The sequence below is a fragment of the Haemorhous mexicanus genome, chromosome 1 (assembly GCF_027477595.1).
Source record: "Haemorhous mexicanus isolate bHaeMex1 chromosome 1, bHaeMex1.pri, whole genome shotgun sequence".
Classification (NCBI taxonomy): domain Eukaryota; kingdom Metazoa; phylum Chordata; class Aves; order Passeriformes; family Fringillidae; genus Haemorhous; species Haemorhous mexicanus.
Window position 1 is genome coordinate 120,722,473 of NC_082341.1, and position 20,747 is coordinate 120,743,219.

General features: G+C 37.4%; 1 protein-coding gene across 3 annotated transcripts in view; it reads right to left on the minus strand.

Annotated features, from left to right (window-relative positions):
* Nucleotides 1-20,747, minus strand: part of TOX (thymocyte selection associated high mobility group box) — a 216,228-nt gene that overhangs the window by 20,088 nt on the left and 175,393 nt on the right. For all 3 annotated transcript variants that reach the window (XM_059861034.1, XM_059861038.1, XM_059861031.1), the window contains 2 exons: nt 17,147-17,377; nt 5,036-5,116 (listed from right to left, as the gene is read on the minus strand). In XM_059861034.1, the coding sequence (XP_059717017.1) occupies nt 5,036-5,116; nt 17,147-17,377 (312 nt within the window). The remainder of the gene's footprint in view (nt 1-5,035; nt 5,117-17,146; nt 17,378-20,747) is intronic.

The window sequence follows — 20,747 nt, forward strand, 5'->3', positions numbered from 1 at the left end:
TCTGCATGGATTAGGTCAAGACATAATGTAGGAAAAGCTGTTCTCAGAAGCAGGTGCCTCTTTGCCAGCAGCAGAAAGGATGCTGCTCTCCTTGCATGCAATAGCAAACTTGTTAAAGCACTGACCAGGAGATAAGACAGTTCAGTCACTAACTCTTGTCAAGAGATAGTAAGGATTTTATTCCCAAAGAAATGTCCTAAACCCCAGCAGCTGCTTATTTCAGGAAGGAGTGAGCCAGGATACAGTGCCCCCCTACATCTGAAGCTTGGCTGTTATGAAGCTATGCAGTTACAGAAAACAAACTGTGGAGAGAGCACACCTGCACACACACATTTATTTAGAAGCTGGGAAATGAATGATCAGTTTTGGTTTTTTATATGTTAGGCAAGTGCTCTCACCCATGCATATATGAAACTGGAAACTAATACCAATTTTATAATTTTAGTTTTAGGTTATTTTGGGGTTTTGATTTTGTTTTTGTTTTGGTTTTGTTTGCTTGTTTTGTTGATTTTTATATTTATTTTTTCTTTTTCATGGTCTCCATACTGCTTTTTACAAGAAGGTTAAATGTTTTCATTTATGTCCACTGCATTATTAAGACTTGAATTCCTTAGGCTGATCATTTTTATTACACCATGGGAAATGTAACAGATACTTTGGTTCCCCAGAACTCTCTGGTTACAAATTGCTGGGCTAATGGCATTAAGGCAATGTCAGCCTTACAGATATGACCTTTACTTTTCTTATGAACCACAACTGCAAGATGATGGACTAGGAAAAGCTAAGTCTGCCAGAAATTTCAAGAAGCAATTTTACATGTCCAAAGGATTTGCACTGCCCACAAAACTGAAAAATGTCCAATGTGTTCACATCAAAGTCAAACGAGGACATCACTTTGACTTAGACACAGCATCAGAGTTTTGAAATATGCCTGAATATTTTGATATTGAATAATATTCCCCTTGCTGAGAGGTTTTAGCTTCAGCCATAGTCGCTAATATATATCTTCATGAAACTTGAGATTGTGGCACTACACAGAGAGAATTAAAGATTCATCTAGTAAAAAAGAATAAAAAAGGGATGAGAAATCTTTTTTGTACTATTGAAACAGATACAGTTGTACTGTTATAATTAACACAAATATATGTATCATTTATATGCACATATAAATATGTTATGTGTGTTGAATGCATAACATGTATATATTGTTTTACAAATATTCATAGATGAACTTATGTAATATATGAAAAAATTTAACATTTACCCATATACATCTGTATTAAATAAATATATTTAAAAGATGCAGCAAAACCTCTAATGTCAGCTAGAAAAAAGGCTGGTTAAGCTAGAAAAAGTGCTTGTTTTATGAAAAAAAGTAAAATTGCAATTCACAGCATTTTATGTAATGCTGTACAAATTACCAGATACCAGAGACTGCATTTCTGGACCTGAATAGTACTAAAAGTTGCAACTAAGGACAAATATAAAGACACTTGTTTACAATGCAAAGGCTTAGTCAGTACTATAAGCAATATGGCAATCTGCATAGTAGAATATATAATGCTTTGTTATGTGTTTTCACTTTACCTATCAATTCTTACACACATGAACAAATTCAACAACACACTTAATAATTTTAAGCAATATAAAAAAAGGAGAAAATACAGGAAATGTAAATGAATGGGAATTAATGCATGCTGGCAAATTTATACAATCATGTATACCTTATTTCCTGGGTGGTAGCCACACATGCCCTATAAAGACATCATGAAAGCACTTAAAAGTGTACTAGAAATGGGTTGGCAACCCTATTACCAGAGCTGCTGGTGACACTTCCACTCTTTTCAGCTATGATTTTGTCAAATAACACAGTCTGATATGAGACACACTACGGGTGTGTGTGACCTCTGTGTGTGTCTGCCAAACTCCAGACAGAACTGCTCAGCTCCCTAAACAATGAACGGGGAGGGGAGGGGAGGAGAGAAAAAAGTCAGAGTAAAGGGGCAAGGAGCTGAGTGCCATGGAGGAGGACACTCTCTCTACCTGATCCTCCACTTCCAACCCAGAGCTTGGTATGAACACCAGTGTGTCTGAATTTCATTATTCTGCTGTCAGGCAGAGGCTAGGAAGTGTCCTGGCAGTAGGAGTTCTACCCTGCTCCTCTGTAATCTTCAACTTTGACTATTCTGGAATCTCAAATAGCCAAGGTGGGTGCCATGAATTCAGTTCCAAGTCTGGACCACTGAGGTAGAACATGGCATATGTCCAGTGCTTGCTTTTCAGAAAAGAAAGGAGTTGCAAATAAATGCAGAAAAACACACACAGACTCTCATATGCTCACTAGTTTAAAAACCAGTAGTACTTATGGAAAAAGGCAGCAGAATCAGTGTCAAAAAGATGGGAAATAGGAAAAGCAGCTGCTCTGGGAGGCGTAAGGCACCTGCTGAGCTGGACAGAGGGGACGTGAGCAGAACCCTTGCCTACTTGTGCCTGCCTCTTCCTGCAGACAGAGACCTCTAGGAGGGGATAGGAAAGAAAGTTTGATAATTGGATAACATTTGGATAGCCAAAGCATATCCTGAAGGGATATGAAGCATAATTGAGTATCTCATAGCGGCCACCCCAAAGTCATTGGAGCCCCACTATGAACATGAAGGGCTTAATATTGTTCAAATACTTTGAAGAAAAGATGTTCCAAGGAGAATACACAAAATTAATGAGAACCTGATTTCACAATTATTTAACTGTGTTTGAAAATATGGATTATATAAACTTCCTGCTCAAAAGTATTAGTGAGAATTTCTTTACACCAAAGCACTGCTGGGACAAGCAGCACAGAAAATTCTATAAAGCAGCAAGGTTAAACAACATGCAGTAAATGTAACTCAGGAGGATCCAGGGTGAACACCTGCTTATAAATGTGAGGTACCACAGAGTGAGGCACAAAGCACAAAATATATCTGTGAGCAAATCAAAAATATGGTAATAAAGAATATTTGGAAAAAGTGTGTTACTTTTGGCATGTCTAAGTTTTTGATAATGAGATCTTGGAATCTTAATAATACCATCTAAAAGGAGTTTTTATGGATGGTAATGTAACGACATGGACATAAAAGACCCCATTGACTCCAAATAATCTTAATTATGTATTATATATATTTTCTCATACTTACAGGCTTGTCCAGAAAAACTACAAATCTTCTGGTGCCATATAAATATTTAATAATAATGTAGAATATGCTGATATTATATTACAAATGGTTATTTTACATCCTTATTCCAAAATGGACTTGCTTTAGTTACATGCCAGCTCTTTTAGATTCATTGAGTGTGTTCATGGGAATAAGCAATCAGTACTCAGCTTCATTAAGTTTATATTTTTATACTTTCCACACTAGAGGAAAACATTACATTATGAGCAGAATTTAAATAATTGCTTAAAAGTTAAGAAAATGCTTCAGTGCCTTTCTGACTAACAACAGATTTGAATATTTGCACTAATGGATTCATGCACTGAACTGATCAACAGTCTTCCAAATTTTTTTCTAAAAAACAAATTTTAGAAAATGCCATAATATACTCTTTTATCATTAAAAAAACAAAAAATCACATTTTTTTGTATTGTGCATTTAAAAATTAAGCCACATAGAGTGTTACATAAATAGTCCACGATGTACTGAATAATGACAGACAAGTTACATCTTACAAGTTACAAGTTACATCTTCTCAAGTGAAAAGCTGGGTTAAAACTTGAAATATTTGGAGCTTTTTAGACCTATCTTTTGCCAATAAGCAAGGTATTTCAAAAAGATTTCCTTGTGTTCACACGGTACTCTTTCTGAAGGAAATGATTATTTTTGGAGGCAATGATTCTTTCTGGAACCAAACAGTCCTAATACAGAAATGAAAGGCACACTGTAAATTGCTTTAATTAAATGCAGGAGTATTTATAATAGCAGCTAAAAAATGGAAAGTTATAGGACACAACCCCCAAAAATGAATTAGGTGGCAGCCATAGTTCAGACTTTTAAATTCAGAGCAAACACTGACCAAATACAGAGATAATGCAGAAGCATGCATGAAAAGTCCTTGCATGGCTAATCATATTGCAACCTCCCGTAAAAATTAATACAATATAAACAGAGTAGTATTGTGTGCAGGGCCCCAAAAATATTTTGAAACTAACCAAGAAGTTCTTCTCATGCCCTATATGCCAGTCCTTCATACTGTGCTCTTTCCCTCTAAAATTGATTTTATTTAAGTAAGCACAAAATTTATCTAAATTTGTTTTGATAGATCCAAAACAAGTGGTTCTAACTGGTATGACTCTGAAGTTGCTCAATGGGTTTTTCACATTGACATAGTATAGTTATTTCACACTCTCCTGCATTGTAATGGACATTTAATGTAATAAACATTTAAAAGTCTATTACAAATTCTAAAGAGTCTACTGCAAAATTATGGGCACTGAGAATGTTTTAATAAATCTATTTAGAAAATTGCTACTGGCTGTATATTTCATGTGCTCCAGTAAAGAATGTTCCACCACTGTCTTAGTGGTGACCTATGCCATGCTCACAATGGCTTGCTGGACGTAAAATGGAAATTCACATTTCTTATGCAAATCTGTCATCTTAGCTTGACTACTTCTGTCTTGTGATTGCAAGGTAAAAAGCAGTACTGAAAAAAAACCACAAAACCAAACCCAGGCATTTTGTGCACGATATATGTTTTTTTCCCTTACTGGCAGCTCAGTGGCTGCCTGGCATGTTTGTTATATGGAGGTCTGTTTACCACTACCTCCTTTCCCTGTTGAACTTACATTTTACTCCCAAACTGCTGTCTTGATGACCAGGAGGGAAAGGATGTCTTTATGGGCACAGATGACTGTGTTTATTGAGCATTTGCAACTTAAACACAAGTTTAGGGTGACAATAAACAAGGCTATTTGCACTAAATACTGCTGTGCTCAGCTGAAGATGGTTTGCAATATGTCACTATATAGATGTGTGTATGTATATACATCATGTGTTACCTTGGATACAAGGCTTGCTCTGTAGGCAGCTAACTGCTTCAGATACTCCTTCTTGGCAGCTTCGGTTTTCTTTTTGTATACCTAAAAACAAAGAGTGGCACATTGGTAAATTAATCTGGTTTTGTTTTTATATATCACTGGTGTGTCTCCACGTCTTTCTAAGTAAACAGCCTTTCCTCCTCATATTGCTTAAAGAGTGAAATAATAAACATCAAATATTTTAAAGAAAATATTATTCCAACTGTGAAACGCCATTTACCTAACCAGCAGTACTGAAAAAACAATATCCCCCATAGCACTTCAGGTTTAATTGCTCAAAGGGAAGTGTGGGGTGTACTTTCAAATGGGACCTTTGGGGATGGGGGAAGGTGGGTGTGACCCTCTCCACTGGCTTTCACCTCTGAGACCAGTTAAAACCCTCTGGGGAAGACAAGAATTTACAGAAAGACATTTGAGCTAAATGAAGGAGGAGATGACAGCACCATAGATTAGCCAAAAGAATTCCTCTCTTCCCTGGGTGAACTGTTGGGGGCAGTCAAAGAAGCCCATAGAGCTGCTAAGGATAATAAATGTTAGTCATTATTCCAGTCTTGATCCCATATCGGTCTAATTAACTTCTCAGAAGCATGGATCTATTTCTGTACATTTCTCTCAACTCACCAAATTATTTTAAATGTGGCATGTGCACAATCTCATAATAGATTAAAGAGCTTGGAGAATCACTTCAGTTTTGCCCAGATTTCAGGACCAAGGACTATCTGCAGGGTTAAGCAGGACCTCATAGCACTACAGTAACGTGATGTTACAAAGGCATGTGTAGATATTTAGGGTTGAAAGCTCTCGGGAGGAGAACCAGGTTCTGACCCATGGAGCCTAGCAAATGACTTGCTGTTAGCCATGTCAGTGACAGATTTAGGAACAACTCAACATTTCTGTTTGCAAATATTGTCATGAGTTTCTCATTACTTCATGTTTTGGGTTTTTTCCTGAAGGGATCGATTTAGGAGTCATGCACGCATCTGGGCTTCATGTAACTAAGCAGGACTGACTCCTCATCTTTCTTGTTGAAAGGAGAAGTTTAGAAAACATCTAAAGGTTTAAAAGTGAGGGAGAAAAATAAAGGGAAAGAAAATTTACTTTTTTATTGTTGTTATATTTAATGATTTTAAGTCATGTGGCAAAGGTTAATTCACATGTGGACAGATATTTGGGGTTCATGATATTGCATAAAATGAAACTACAGCTTTGTGTATCTGTTGTCAACTTCTCCAGCCAAATGCACAACCTGGGCACCTGTGGAAAGCCTCCACGAGGAAAGGAAAGACTGTCCAGCTTCCCCCTCCCATTCCTCACTGCCTGCTTAACTGGGCTATTACTTCAAAGCTAAAAGACAGGCAAAGCTATTTAGGAGGACAATTTTGGGGTGTTCCTCTGAATTCCACAGCTAAAAGCACACATGAACATCTCCTCCCTAGAAAGATAAACTTTATGGAACTTTAAAGTGTTCTCTTTTGATCTTCCAATGCTTCAGTAAAACCTGCAGTCCTGTAATGGAGAGGACCTGGCAGCACAGAGTGTACACACAGAGGACAATGCAGTTGCAGACAACAAAGTGGTAATGTCAGGCTGGAAGGATCCAGTACAAAACCATTTTTATAAAGAATGTACTTGTGAAACAATTTTTTGTTTCACTAACGCTTTACTTTCAGACACAGTACAAATCTCAGATACAGGCTGGCAAAACTCAGAGGCTGCCTAAAAGGATTAAAGACTTTGCTTCCCCGGGAAGCAAAAGATCATAATGGAAACAGAGAAGTCTTAGGCTTCTAAAATTGTAAATATAAAGACAGAGAGGGAAAAAGATTGGTTTTAGCTGTGCAACTATATCTTTGCACCCTTGTAATTTCTCCAGATTAAGATAAATATGTAGTGTTTGTTGATCTCCTACTGTTCTGCAAATAAAAAAAAAAAAGGTAGCAATTTGCTTCTTAAGTTGTAATCACTTGTGATTATTAGGGGAATTACTATTTGTTTTGAAAACAAATAAGAAATTAGTCAGCAGTCTGCTCCTAGCTGCTAAAATTAATTCAGCTTGACCTACAGAACAAAGACTAAGTTATACTGCTTTGTATATTGCAATGCCTCTGCATCACTCTGATAGCCAACTTAAAAAACAGAGCTGAACAATGAATTTTACACAGAACGATGTTCTTCAAAAGATCATGTATCTACTGCTTCCACATTGGGTTTTGTTTTGCATTACACAAATATAAAAATTAGACACTCCTGCTGTGCTCTTACAGTCACAGCATAATTGAAAGAACCCTCTGGGACCTGGCTTTTCCTGCAAATAGTCGTATTGTGCAAGGTTAACTCAATAATATGAAGCTAACAACAATTCAGCAAATCTCCATCTAAAACATCACTACTTCATAGAAACATCATCAGACAGTTGTTATTTAATAATGTCCTACCTATGCATCTACCATGTTCACACACTGCCTTGCCCTCTTCTCTTGAATCTTTTGGTAAATGAATAATAATCACATGAATACCATGTCTTCCCTGGCACAATAAAATTTACTGATTTAACAGGAAGTCAATATAGTAAAAAAGTCCTTACTAGGTGGGAAAAAGTTTTAGATTACCCCAGCCTGCTTTGATTTTTGCATTGGCAAGAATGGGTCCTGCAGGTTGGCTGGTGTGGAAGGTTAACAGGTCACCCCAGTTTGTCCCTGGAAAAGCACTGGTGTGTCCTCTGAGGGCAACAGGGTGAGCTCTCACTATGTCCTTCCCAAGGTGCCCACTGCTTAGGTTAGCAGACAAGTAGGGTGATGATCATCGTGCTAGTTTTGGAAATTGATTGGTCATGGCCTAGACTAAAAATTTGGGTAAGTTCTGCCTCTCTGGGGAGTAAACACTTGAAATAGCAACAAAGTCTGGTCTGGCCATCAATATTTTCTCTGAAGGCAAATGAATGTGGCCCTGGCAGTGGCACCAATTCACTGGCTCTGTGCTGGACTTGCACTGGGGGCTTATGAAGGCAGGGCAAGTGGGGAGTGCCTTCAGCGTGTGCAGCAGTACCTCAAACAGGTATGAACAAGTCAGCTGCCTCTCTCAAACTCTTTTACTTTTTTTTTTTTTTCTGCAGCTGTAAGAATTTTTTAGCCCTCAGGCTTAAATAGTTTTGTGTTGTTGTAAGTATAAGACTTGTATGCTTGCAGCACTTTTGGGGAGGAAAGACTTGTGTCATCTTTCAAGTGTGCTCTAGAAAACAGCTGAAGGTCTTTTGAGCTTCATGCTTAAACCAGTGCCAAATTATCAAACACATCATATCCAATAATACAATTAACATTTTTCCTGTATCATAAAGCAGGGTTCTGTTCTCTTGCTTATCTATACTGCATAGTGGGAATATTTAATTTTATTTATAGCATCTCAGAAATCTCCTATAAGGTCATTTTCTTGTCCTCTGTCAAGCAAGCAACAATTATTAAATATGTTACTTGACAGGAGCATATAGTTATGGAATTAAGTAATTTCCATTTTGCCTTAATTCGATTAACATGATAATTGAACGTCAACTGATTGTCACTCAGGCAGCAAAGGCCCATTCTGATTCAGCAGCATTTTTGTGTCCTTACACAGTATTTTATTTTCTATATTGTCCCAGTTGTGGAAAAAAAAAAAGAATGTTGGCAGAAGAAGACATAATTTTGTATATGCAGGGTGGGTCAATTTAATTTATTCTTTTTCTCTTCAGCATGTTATAGAAACCCCAAAACACCAAGACTGCAAACATTTATCTATAAATGGAACTTGCTGGCATTATTTTCCTACTGTGCTTCACACACGCAAATGCAGACAGCACAATTCACAGGTCCTCATTTAACTGCACTTCCAAGGCAGCTTCAAGATCCCTTACACTGTACAGCAAAGCGTGTAAACAGGAGCAAAAACCTCTACTTTGTGCATATAAATATAGATAGATATTATATAATATAAATGTAAGTAGAAATAGAAATAGAAATATAATATGTAATGTGCAATATGTAATATGCAATATATGATATGTAATATTGCATATCATATTATATATGATATATAATATATAACACATAATATATAATATATAATTATTAATATATCAAATATCACCTATTATATACCATATATTATATACCATCTATTATATATTATATATTTTATATTTTATGCATTATATAATTTGAATTAGGCCACCAGGGAAAATGAATGCCCTGGGCTCTCACAGGCTGGTACCAGCCCCCAGGCCATTGCACCAGCAACCTCAGGTTTCCTGGGCTGACCATGTATGTGAATCACCAGAGCTACTGCAGCCTACAGCAAGGACAAGGACTGAACTCTTCTTATTAACTGTGATACACATCCCTAAACTGAATGCACCAAAATTCCACTTGGAGATAGAGGGGTGGCAAGTTACAGGACAACCACTCACAAATACTAGATTCACCAAATGAAAGCCACAGTACAACTTAAGAACTTTTGCTTTATTCTGCCAGATTCTTGTCATGTTTTATTTTATATATTTTAACTGCTGTTTAGTTCTTGTCTTTTTGGATCATAAATCTTTGAGGCAGGCTTTATGTCTCCTGTGCTTTTCCATGTGTTCTATAATATGAAGTTCATTACTTATATACATACATACATATATACATATATACATACATACATATATACATATATACATATATATATATATATATATATATATAGTTATTTGAAATATACCTGTAAGGTCTTAAGCCAGGATTTTGTTCTGGTTAGCCATGTTTTCACAATGAACTTCCTCCCAACTTGCTCATGGAGGATTATCAACACGTCTCAACACAGTAAGCAGTTGATTACTACCCTATCACTTGTGGCTTGCACCCTCATTGCCTGAGGGGAACAGATCTCCCTTCCCCCAGTCATCACAAGAGCCCAAACAGGCACTCAAACATCTGCAACCACATCCAAAGTTTTGACAATCAGATGATAATGGAAAATTATTTCTTGGGACTACAGTCCCCTTTGATTCTAGAGATGGTACTAGACTTGGAGACAGTGAACTAAACTGACTCATAATTTCAGGAGAAAAAGAGACTTTCAGAATTTGCGTTTTATGGAAGTCTGCAAAAGCTCTGTGTCTCCTAGATGACAAAGCAAACTACAAAGAACCATGCTACTTCCCTGGCTCTGCCTAAATAGATGGTACGAGGATGACAAAGAAAGGGAAATTTTCTGTTTATCTTGCGGATAAACAAGTTATATTTGCCTTTTTAAAATGATGTAAAAGTGCCCACATTTGTTTTGGTGGAAGTGTTCCAGAAACCCCACAAAACAGTAAATGCAAAACCAGTAAATCAAAAAGCAATGTGACTGATCCTGTATTCTTGGTCTCCGCAGTGTTATATCCCATGGGAGTGTCATTTTCACGGACTACAGTTACAGGAATGTCATCTGATAAAATACAGTAGGCTCCAATCCAGAACTAAATTCCACATTTAGATTGTCATTCCTGGCCCTAAATATGTCGGCTCATAGAGAAAGCTTGTATTTTTTTCCAAGTGGGAGACATATCTCTACTTTTAATCTCCTGATTTTGCAGCAAAGGCACCTAGAGCTGCACACACTTATCTAAAATATGGGGAAAGATATTCCCACAGCAGTCAGAAAAAAAATCCTCAGAATTGCTTAATGGACATTGACATATATTACCATTTGATTTTCAATCTAAGTACATACAGTAACAAAGAGGCCCAGGGCTGGCTATATGGCTCAGTAGTCTCTTTGACTGTAGACCATGGAAAAGACACTGATGACATATTAGAGGCTTAGGGGAAAGAATTCTGTCTTTCTGGCATGTGGGGGAAAGATCACAGGCCAAATCCAACTCTAGCACAAACAAGGAGACTCCTGGAGAACACTGGAAATTGCAGCCATTTGTGCCAGGCCTAAATTTGACCTTAGAGTCTTGATGCTTTCAGCTCAAAGGAGCAGGACCGCACACTTTATCAGAAGCACGCTGGATGAAAGTTGAGTACAAAACAAGTGACATTAAACACATGATTTATCTGATGATTATTTCCACCTGCTGGTACTCTTTTTTTTTTTTTTTTTAAGGATTTGAGCTTGAATGGAAATGTAATAATTGGGCCTAAATTCAGTTTTGTATGTAAATGACATAAAAGTCATGTTCTTATTGAAGTCAAATGTATGGCTAAAAGCTGGGGAAGAAGAATAAGCTGAAAATTATCGCGATTATTTATGCACATTGCTACAGCAGTATTTGAAACCCAGGGTCCTTTTGACCCATCTGCTTCCAAGTACAATAAGAAAGTGGAGTTAAAATCAACATTTCATAACTCAGGGGCCTTGTGCAATATTTCTCTAGGAGCCAAGGTTGTTTTGTGCTGCAAATGGATGTTAGAAATCCACCCTGAGCAGGGGGTGTCTGGTGTTTGCTGTGACTTTACAGAGGGCCTGATACATCTCCCCTCTGACGTCAATGGAAGTTAAGGGGTTCAAGGACTGGCCGTGTAGAAGCCAGGGTAGAAAAACCTGAAGATATAAATTTACTCATGTGTAAATAGACATGAGTCGTATCTGCACATAGTATGTGCCCATTATTGGCCCATTTGTGTTCCAGCTCATTAAGCCCAGATGCTTTCAGAGGAAGGGAGAAGGAGAATACACCAGGATGAGGATCAGTTGTTTTGAAATCTTGACACCCCAGCCTAGATCTTCAAAGGGTAGAGATGCAATTTCAATATAGGAATGTGTAAAGAAAAACAGTACATCTCCCAAACACTCCGGAGATGCAAGACTGGTTAAAGCACATAGGTCCAAATAGCAAGGAGGAGAGATGTAAAGTTGCTGTCTGTTGTGCCTCTTCCAGAATCCATTCTGCTTATAATTCACTTTGGCAGTGTGCACACACAGATGTGCCTTCTCTTCCTATTCTCATTTACAAAAATAAAACAAAGCTAAACCTTGTGTGGTTGTTTATCTACTAAACTGGAGGTACATTCTCATCCTCTTACGATTGTGTTAGTTATTCCTTGGAGATTGCTTCATTAGCATAGAGCAAGGAAGGGGTTTTAAAGGGAGAACAAGAGATAGATAAACAAATGTCTGTGTGAGTACATCTGCATGTATAAGGGAAGAAATTGAAAATTTGTTTTAAAAATGCTACTGACTACTTTGACCTCACGGTCTGCACATCTTCTGAAGCTGTTTCAGCAGATAGTCCCCTGAACTGTCTGACATCCTCACACAGGGCACCCCACTTGCACAGCAATGCAATGGGGACACGATGGCTCTTCCAGCCCTGGGCTGGATGATCTCATCTGTCATGTCAAGGGATGGGATGCCATTCCACCCTGGGAGGGAGGATCTAGGGTGCGTGTTCCCAAAGGACAGACGGAGTCAAGACCTCTTGAAACACTGATCTTGGATCCACTTTGATCTGACTTGTGGTGTCTCACATCATGACAGAAGATGTGGAGATTTGAGGTGCCGGCCAGCATTGCTTGTAAATTCTCTCCTGGTCATCCTAGCAGTGGATAATGTGCTGCTATGTCTAAAACATCCCTGTGGTCAAAAGAAAAACTTATAAAACACTCTGTTATTTTTCATGCCCAAATCAGTCTGGGTTCTTTTAGAGACAAAACAAAAAATCCCTGAAAGCTTGGGGGTTATAGTGAAAATGGTAACAGCATCAAAAACATTGACACGAATGCACAGGGACTTAGTTTTACATAAGTATTGGTAACATACAATCCAAGTTCCATCAGATACTAAAGAATAAACTGCAGCTTTTATCTAGTGGGTCTTTGAGCACCAATGAGGAGTAAATTATTTGATTTTGTGAGCTCGGAGGATTTGTCAGCTGCCTCATATGTATAATTCTGGCTCTTCATATTCCTGCTGCTTCTAATTTAGCAGGACAGGCTCATAATTGAAGCAAATTAACTATTTACACTTGCCACTTCTACCAGGGGAAGAGAACACATCAGCAGGAAAGAATGAGTGGGAAATTAAATTCTTCCCACTTGTGTCAGATCTGCCCTTATATAAACACATTAACAGTAATTTCATGAGGCGTCAACCATAGGAATAAATACTGAGGGATAAAATAATGAGGTGTTGCTATTGAGCTGAACTGTTGCAGCTAATATTACTGTCTATGAATTATGCAGCCTGAAAGAAAGCATCTGTCACAGCACTCCAACAGTCACTTCACCTGCTTCTTCTGATTGCTAAGTTTTGGGTGAATCTCTCCTTCTCCTTGCTAAGTTTTGGGTGAATCTCTCCTTCTCCCAGCTGTAGGACCAGGGCAACGTTGGAGCAAACACACAGGAACACATACACACACACACACACACAAGTATGCACACTGAGCTGTTCATAGGAGGCCAAATTAATTCCTACTAGAATTCCAGTTAAGTCACTGAAGTAACACCAGATATTAATTTTGTTGAATGTTGAATAGCCATTCAATTCCATTTTTAGAATAACAGAACATTTATTAAGGTCTTTGGCTGAAGTTTTAAAGTTACACTAATGTAAACAAGAACATTTTGTTTGTAATTTGCCACATCTATTACAGCTTTACTAGGACTCCAATTAGAAACTTAGGTTCATTTAGTACATGCACATCTGGTACTGATTTAAAATTACTTTCCTTTTTCATTTAAGGACAGAAAATGACCTAAATAGCCCTTTTACCCAGTTTCAACCAGTGTTCTGTCTGAAAGCCAGTGACTCGACCATTTAGCATGCTGATCCCTTTTCCTAGGGGCTGTTTATCTCCCCTTTGCAGTAAAAAAAGTGTGCAAAGGGCAAAGATGTACATAGATAAGCTATAGAAATGGGATGCACAGAAGTATAGCACTACAGAGAAAACGGTGTTTGTGATCATAGGAGAGGAACTGGAAAAGTCACTGAAAAAAAAGTATCCCAGTGCTATGGCTACAGCACTGAGGAGAATGTACCTCAACATACTACTGTTACAACTACCTACTGTTCACAGCTTTATTAATCTGAACAACTTTAGAAAGCATTTTCAGTGAAAAATGAAGGAAAATGCACAGTGCCTGCTTCTGGTCGTGTATAATTACTGTACTCTATCCAGAATTTAAGAAGTCCATGAAAAAGTCCACCATGACCACTGAACTCCCTTTAACTTCTAGACTCTGTGTAGATGGAGTTGGACAAATAGAATACAGGCACACATCAGCATTGTTTGCAAATGGGCTTTTAACACACAGAAATTAATGGGAACATATGATTCAAAAATTCAAATATCTTCATATCATAAAATAAGAAGAAAGTACACTGGTATCTGCTTTAGTCTAATGAATTGCAAAATTCTCATGGTGAGAGTATCAGAGTGCAATCCATTTTAAGCATAACGCTCCCTTAATTTCAGTAGGGCACCCACCATCAGGTGGTTCATAACACCATTTCCTTTTTTGCCATTCAAATCCTATTTTCTCAAAAACACTTTCCTAGTTCTTCACAGTTTGAAAAATATACGTGGTTATAGCACAAAGCTTTTCAATATGCCAGGTTATCAAAATTTTGTTGCAAAGTCTTGGACATATATTGCCCTTAGGTCATTATTGTACTGAGTTTCTATACTTTTATTTATTCTCTGTTCAATCCTCAGGAATAAACAAGACAAATTCTATGCATTTCAGAAAAAAATGGCTCAGATCACAGCAACAAAGAAGATTTCATTTTAGCATGAAAACATGAGGCTATTCTTCTTTCTCAATAGCTGCATTATGTTCTACTTTCTGATTCATTTATATTTACTATTTAAATAGGAAAAGGAGTTCCAATTCAGGAAACATAATTTGGAAATATATTTCTATTTAAATTCCAGAATGAGCATCAGCTTCCAAAACATAAGCCAGAAGCTTTATGATAATTGAATCCTTTTCAGCTAGTATAATTCATCAATAAAGTTGTCCTCTAATGATGTTGTTGTTTTTTTATTTAACTATTTTTGAATTTCTGAAGCTTCTTCAATGCCAAATACCAAATGCTACATTAATCATTTGTATTTTTAGAGTCCAATTTTCCTACCAGAGACATAGATTTCATAGCAGTCACTAATGCTCTGGATCTGAAAAATTAGGCCTTTAAAACACAGACTATCTAGTCAGTTAAGATGTCTTGCAATCATTACTTTTTACTATTAGATCCCTAATGGAAAAAAAATTATTTTAAATTTATTGTAGAAAATAGGATTGCCAATTTTATTTTTTTAAATGGGAACTATCTTTTATTATTTTTGTACAGTGCTAAATTAGAAAGGGCTTGGGTATGGAATTTTAAAAATGTGCTTAATAGATGATAATGAATAGGCAAAATGAGTAAAAAAGCAATGAAGATTTGCTAACCCAAACTTTTTAAAGAACTGGCTTAAAAAACATAGTTGCAGCCACTTTTACATGTATGTGTCATATGGATTCCATAATGCATTATTCATCCGTGTTTCAACTTACATTAACAGCAACAGAGACAAGGAAAATAAATTTTGTTCTCTTCTTACAGCACAGAACTTATTTAAATTTTGCTCTCAACCATGAATAAGAAATTGAAGTTAAGCTGGAAATTTAGGGTTTCATGCACTTTTCTTACACTTTTCTATGGAACAGCTTTAATATTTTGGTGGTAGTACTCACATGACAAGCTTGAAGGAAATGTGCATTTTACAGCCTTTTAGGTTGGCCTTTGCTGGGCATATTAAAAAAGGGAAAAGAAAGATACAACACGAGAACATAACTCTAATGTGCCAGTCCAAGTGACTTCTCTGATACCTGTATTCAGAAAGTTACTTTTCCTGCAGCTAAACCTTCCAAATGCTGGCCTTATTAATTGGTAGATACTAGACAACAAGGGGTTTTATTTTTGTTTTTTTCGTTTAGTTAGTCAGTGAGTGCCAAATCTTGATTCTTTTTTCACTGGTATATTTAGCAAGGATCTAGATGTACCTACACCACCCAGTTATTAGCAAAGTAACCCTTCTTTTTTTTTTTTTTTTCCCAAGCCCAAATAATTTTACCTACCAAGAAATCATTAAAAAGTTTTCTTAAGTTCCCAGTTTTTTAACTGTAATTTTGTAATAGCAGTGCATGAATGAAGGAGATTCAGTTAATTCCCAGTACTTTTCCACTCTCTGTGCTAACATCAACCCCAGTCCAGGTCTCCTGTAGCCAATATAACTCTCACCCAGCACATCCTTTCCTTTCATATCTGTTTCTTAAAGTTCTCATTCCTTTATCAATCCAATCCATTCTGTTGGCAGTTAGTAAAAATGCAACCCACTACAACAAGAAGAAGAGCAATGCTACAGTGAGGGTCCACGGTATTTGCCAGCTGTCCCCACTTCAATGTGATGAGCTTCCAGAGTTGCCCACTTTTACACAGCTTTGCCTGACTTGGAATTATTTCTGCAACATTTCAGGTCCAGCTCTGCTGGCCTTGTTGCAGAACCAAGGCCTTCCATGGAAGGCAGAAGTAACCTTGGGAAGTGATTTCCACAGCCAACATATATGCTAGAGGATGCCCTTTGCCAGCACCTACCCTAGGTCTCTTTGGGTCAACACATCACTAACTTCTTTCATAAAAGCCAGGTGGTTTGGGAGCAAATCTGAGCCCAGCTTCACTCTTGGCATCATGGCATCATGGGGAAGGGAAACATCTGCAAGTGGGAGCTCAGATATATGTCAGCTCCCACCGCACAGATCTAAGCTTTGGCAGCAAGGCCCCCTTACACAGCAATTTCACATACAGGGCAATGACACTGCAAAATCCTAGGCCCACAAATATCAGCATACAACATTCCTAAATATAATCCTAAAACTTGTGCCACATCCCAAAACAAGGTAAACTCTTTTAGTAGTTTCATACAGATAAAATTATACTCTCCTTATCTCAGTCTCTTTAAATAATATTCCTGAGATGGCACATATTCAAGTTTCATCCTGGCTAACAAAAGAAGCTGCCTGCAGAGCTCAGATGACCCTGATAACACTTTCCTGAAACAAAGCCTCTGAGCTACAGCACATATTGTACCTGTTTTTGTTCTTCTCCTAAGCCGTCCCACATTGAAGCTACAATTTTGGAGACTTCACCAAAAGTAGCGTTGGGATTTTGGCCCTTGATGGCTGCTTGAGTGTCTCGAAAGAATAATGCATAGGCAGACACAGGCTTCTGTGGCTCATTTGGGTCCTTCTTCTTCTTCTTTTTGGGAGTTTTGGGTTTCTTTCCGATATCTGAAGCAGGTCTCTTCTCGCCACCGTTGACCTGTAACATAAAATTAGGAAAGTACTATTAAAAAAAGCCAGTTTAATTCATTCCAACCACTGTTACAGCCCCTGTGATGCAAAAACTTTGGATTTGGCATGCAGAAATGGAATTATTGTTGTTATCTTTGATAATCCAAATGTTGACACTATCTGCATTAGTCACGTGCATAAAATTCACTTAGTATTTCGGATAAAGCTTTATATTTCTCTTTCATATAATTGCTATAATCTCTGTCTGGTCTTCTTTTCACCTTTTCTAAGTTTTATTGCTAGTGGCTATAACAAGAAAATAATGAGAAAATTCAAATGAAATTAGTTTCTCTATAGCTTGAGTATCAGTTCAACAACATGAACTATCTGCAGACATCAGGAACACTGCTGTCATTTCTACCTTTTGCTTATTCTCATCCTTCCCCAGAATGACCCCAGACTACTGTTCAAATCGATTTCTTCTGCAGCTGGTGGTACATCTTCCAGGGACTTTGAAGAAAATCTGGTTGTGAGCCAAGAAATTCAAGTTACAGACATTCCCCTACACACTTCCTAATGAAAGTCTGAGCAAAAAAAAACTTTACCAGTATAGACAGTTTAGGGCCCTTTAAAGGATCGGTTTTGACCTATCTGGATTTGGCTGAGTGGTTTTTATATTTGCTCATGTAAAAGCAAATGGTTTGAGGAAAGGAGTGAAAGAGGAATGGTGTATGGCGGAAAGCTCATGTGCCTTATTTATGCACCACCTGAAAAAAACCCTGCACGTGAGCATTTGTGCAAATGCCAAAGCACCCAGCTTTCCTAGTGAAGCTGGTGAAGGGTCTGGAGCTCAAGCCTTGTGAGGAGCAGCTGAGGAAACAGGGGTTGTTTAGCCTGGAGGAAAGAAAGCTCAGGAGAGACCTCTCCACAACTCACTCTCTAAAACTGCTTGAAAGAAGGTTGTAGCAAGGTGAACGGTGGTCTCTTGACCCCAGTTACAAGCCAGCCAGGAATGAGAAGAAATGGCCTCAAGTTGCCCCTGGGGAAGTTTAGATTGGATATTAGGAAAAAATTCTTCACCAAAAAGATTCTCAAGCATTGAAACAGGTTGCCCAGGGAAGTGGTGGAGTCACTCTCCCTGGAGGCATTTCAAAGATGTCTAGATGCGGGCTCCTGGGCACATGGTTTAGTGGTGAGCTTGTAAATATGAGGTTAACAATTCAACTCCATGATCTTAAAGGTCTTTTCCAACCTAAATTATTCTAGGATTCTATGACTTACAAGCACATAAAGGGACAATAACCTGATTCTTCAACACACTGGAGCTCCATGGCAAAGGAGCTTTTCTTGATATGATTACTTAATTTACTTTAACTGTAGAAATGGTGTGTGATCTTACAAGTGGGTTCAAAGGCTTTTTTCTTTTGTCGGCATGACCAAAGCACTGTGCATCATAAGCATTTTTAAGAGAAGAGAAGATCAAGAGCATAAATGGTATGCTCTAGGCTAAGGATCTACTAGGCATGACTTCTTTCACTTCCTTCTGTTATTATTTTTTAATAATGCGTATCAAGTGGCACAGGAGGATACAGGTGTTCAAATCATTGAACTGCATGAGGAAAATGGCTGGAAATCCACATTTTGAGAAAAATTACTTTTTAATTTTCCTATATGCCTCAATATGTGGTGTCCAACAGAACCCAAGTGACTACAGTGAACAATCTGAATCTCTGTGGCTTACTAAAAACAGCAACAAAGTGATGACAGAACTTGAAAATGAAGTTTCTTGGTTTTTTGAGCATTATGTTACAATAGCTGCAACCTTAATACAAAGTTAACAGACATGCAGCCTATTGTCAGCATTTGGAAAATATGGAAAAACAAAACTGTGCTACCCTTTATTAAGTTATCCAGCTTTTTGTCTCGCTTTTTTTTAATTCTACAGGATATACAAAACTAGCAGTTAAAGTGCAATTAACTAGGGCTCTAAATTGAGAACATTAGTCTAAACTTTTCAGAAGTCCAGTGCAACTGGAAGTCCATGAGCAAGAAGACTTTGAAATAATTAGTTCTATAGTTAAAATGTTACCCTTGTGATTCGCTAACATTTTTCTCCTTTCAGTTTATTTTTGAACCAACGTGATTTAAAAGTTCTCTGTGTGTTAGGATACCCCACTACTTCAACTACCCTTAAACTACGTGATGTACTACAGAAACTTGTGTAAGTGCCTTCTGGTAAGCTGTTCTGTGAACAGCTCTAAAGACTTACTCTCCAACCTTAATGATCAAGAGACTTCAAAAACCCACTGTTAAAACCAGAGTACTCACAGGGGAAATTCTGTTTGTCTTATATGAAAATAACAAAATAAAAAGAATACCAGAATTCCACTACTAATAACCTTGCAAATGGCTGAGATGATGGTCTACCTTATGCTCTCATCAGTCTATCAGTTTCATAGACTCCACTTCTAACCAACAAAGCAGAGACAGATGGAAAATAAAATAAAAACCATATATATTCTGCTAGGCATAGACTTGTGCCTCAAAATCCCTGGAGGTGTAGTTAGCTCATGGTAATCCACCTCCTGTCATGGCTTATTGCTTAATTATGGTGATGTATTTAACTTATTTATCACAAGAAAGCAATAATCTTTCACTTTAAAAAAGTGTATATTAACCATGTTGCACACGTAATAGATCACAAGAATATCTAGTGCAGGATTTAAAACTATCAAGTAAGGCACATCGTTGATATCTAAACGTCCCTTGAGAACCTGGAAAATGTCTATAAGCATATTTAAAATAAACTGCAATAGTACCAAAGCCTTTAATGGAGCTAGGAGAGCCGTTTTATGCACACTATCTTGCAGTAATCGCCGTAGTTTAAAATAGATTTTAATCAAGCACCATCTGCATAATAGGCTGAACAGACAACACAGAATTCCACTTATAACTCCTATCATATAAAGTAAATATTGTAAAACCTCTGCCACATAAGGAGAATATGCTGCAGCAGTTCTTTAGTAATTGTATTTCTGTTATTTAATTCTTGCTACTTGCAGTCCTCTTGCTATCTTTCCTCTAAAATACATTATATGAATTTCCCTCATAAGTGATATGCAAATTAACATGGAAGAAGACCCTGTTATCCATCTATGAAGAAATACTTATTTACAAACCAGTAATGCTTCCAGCAGCTCACAATTATGCTTGGCAATAACGAAGTACAAGTTTAACGATTCAACATTCGTGTGAATTATGGCAAGAATTACATAAATACAATATTTCAATGTTGAGGTGGTCAAAATAAGGCATGTGCTAAGTGGCAACTTTGTTTAGGATGTTTTTATAGTTACTTACAACTACTAATTTTTAAGTTCTCCCTTTTTTCTGTTTCT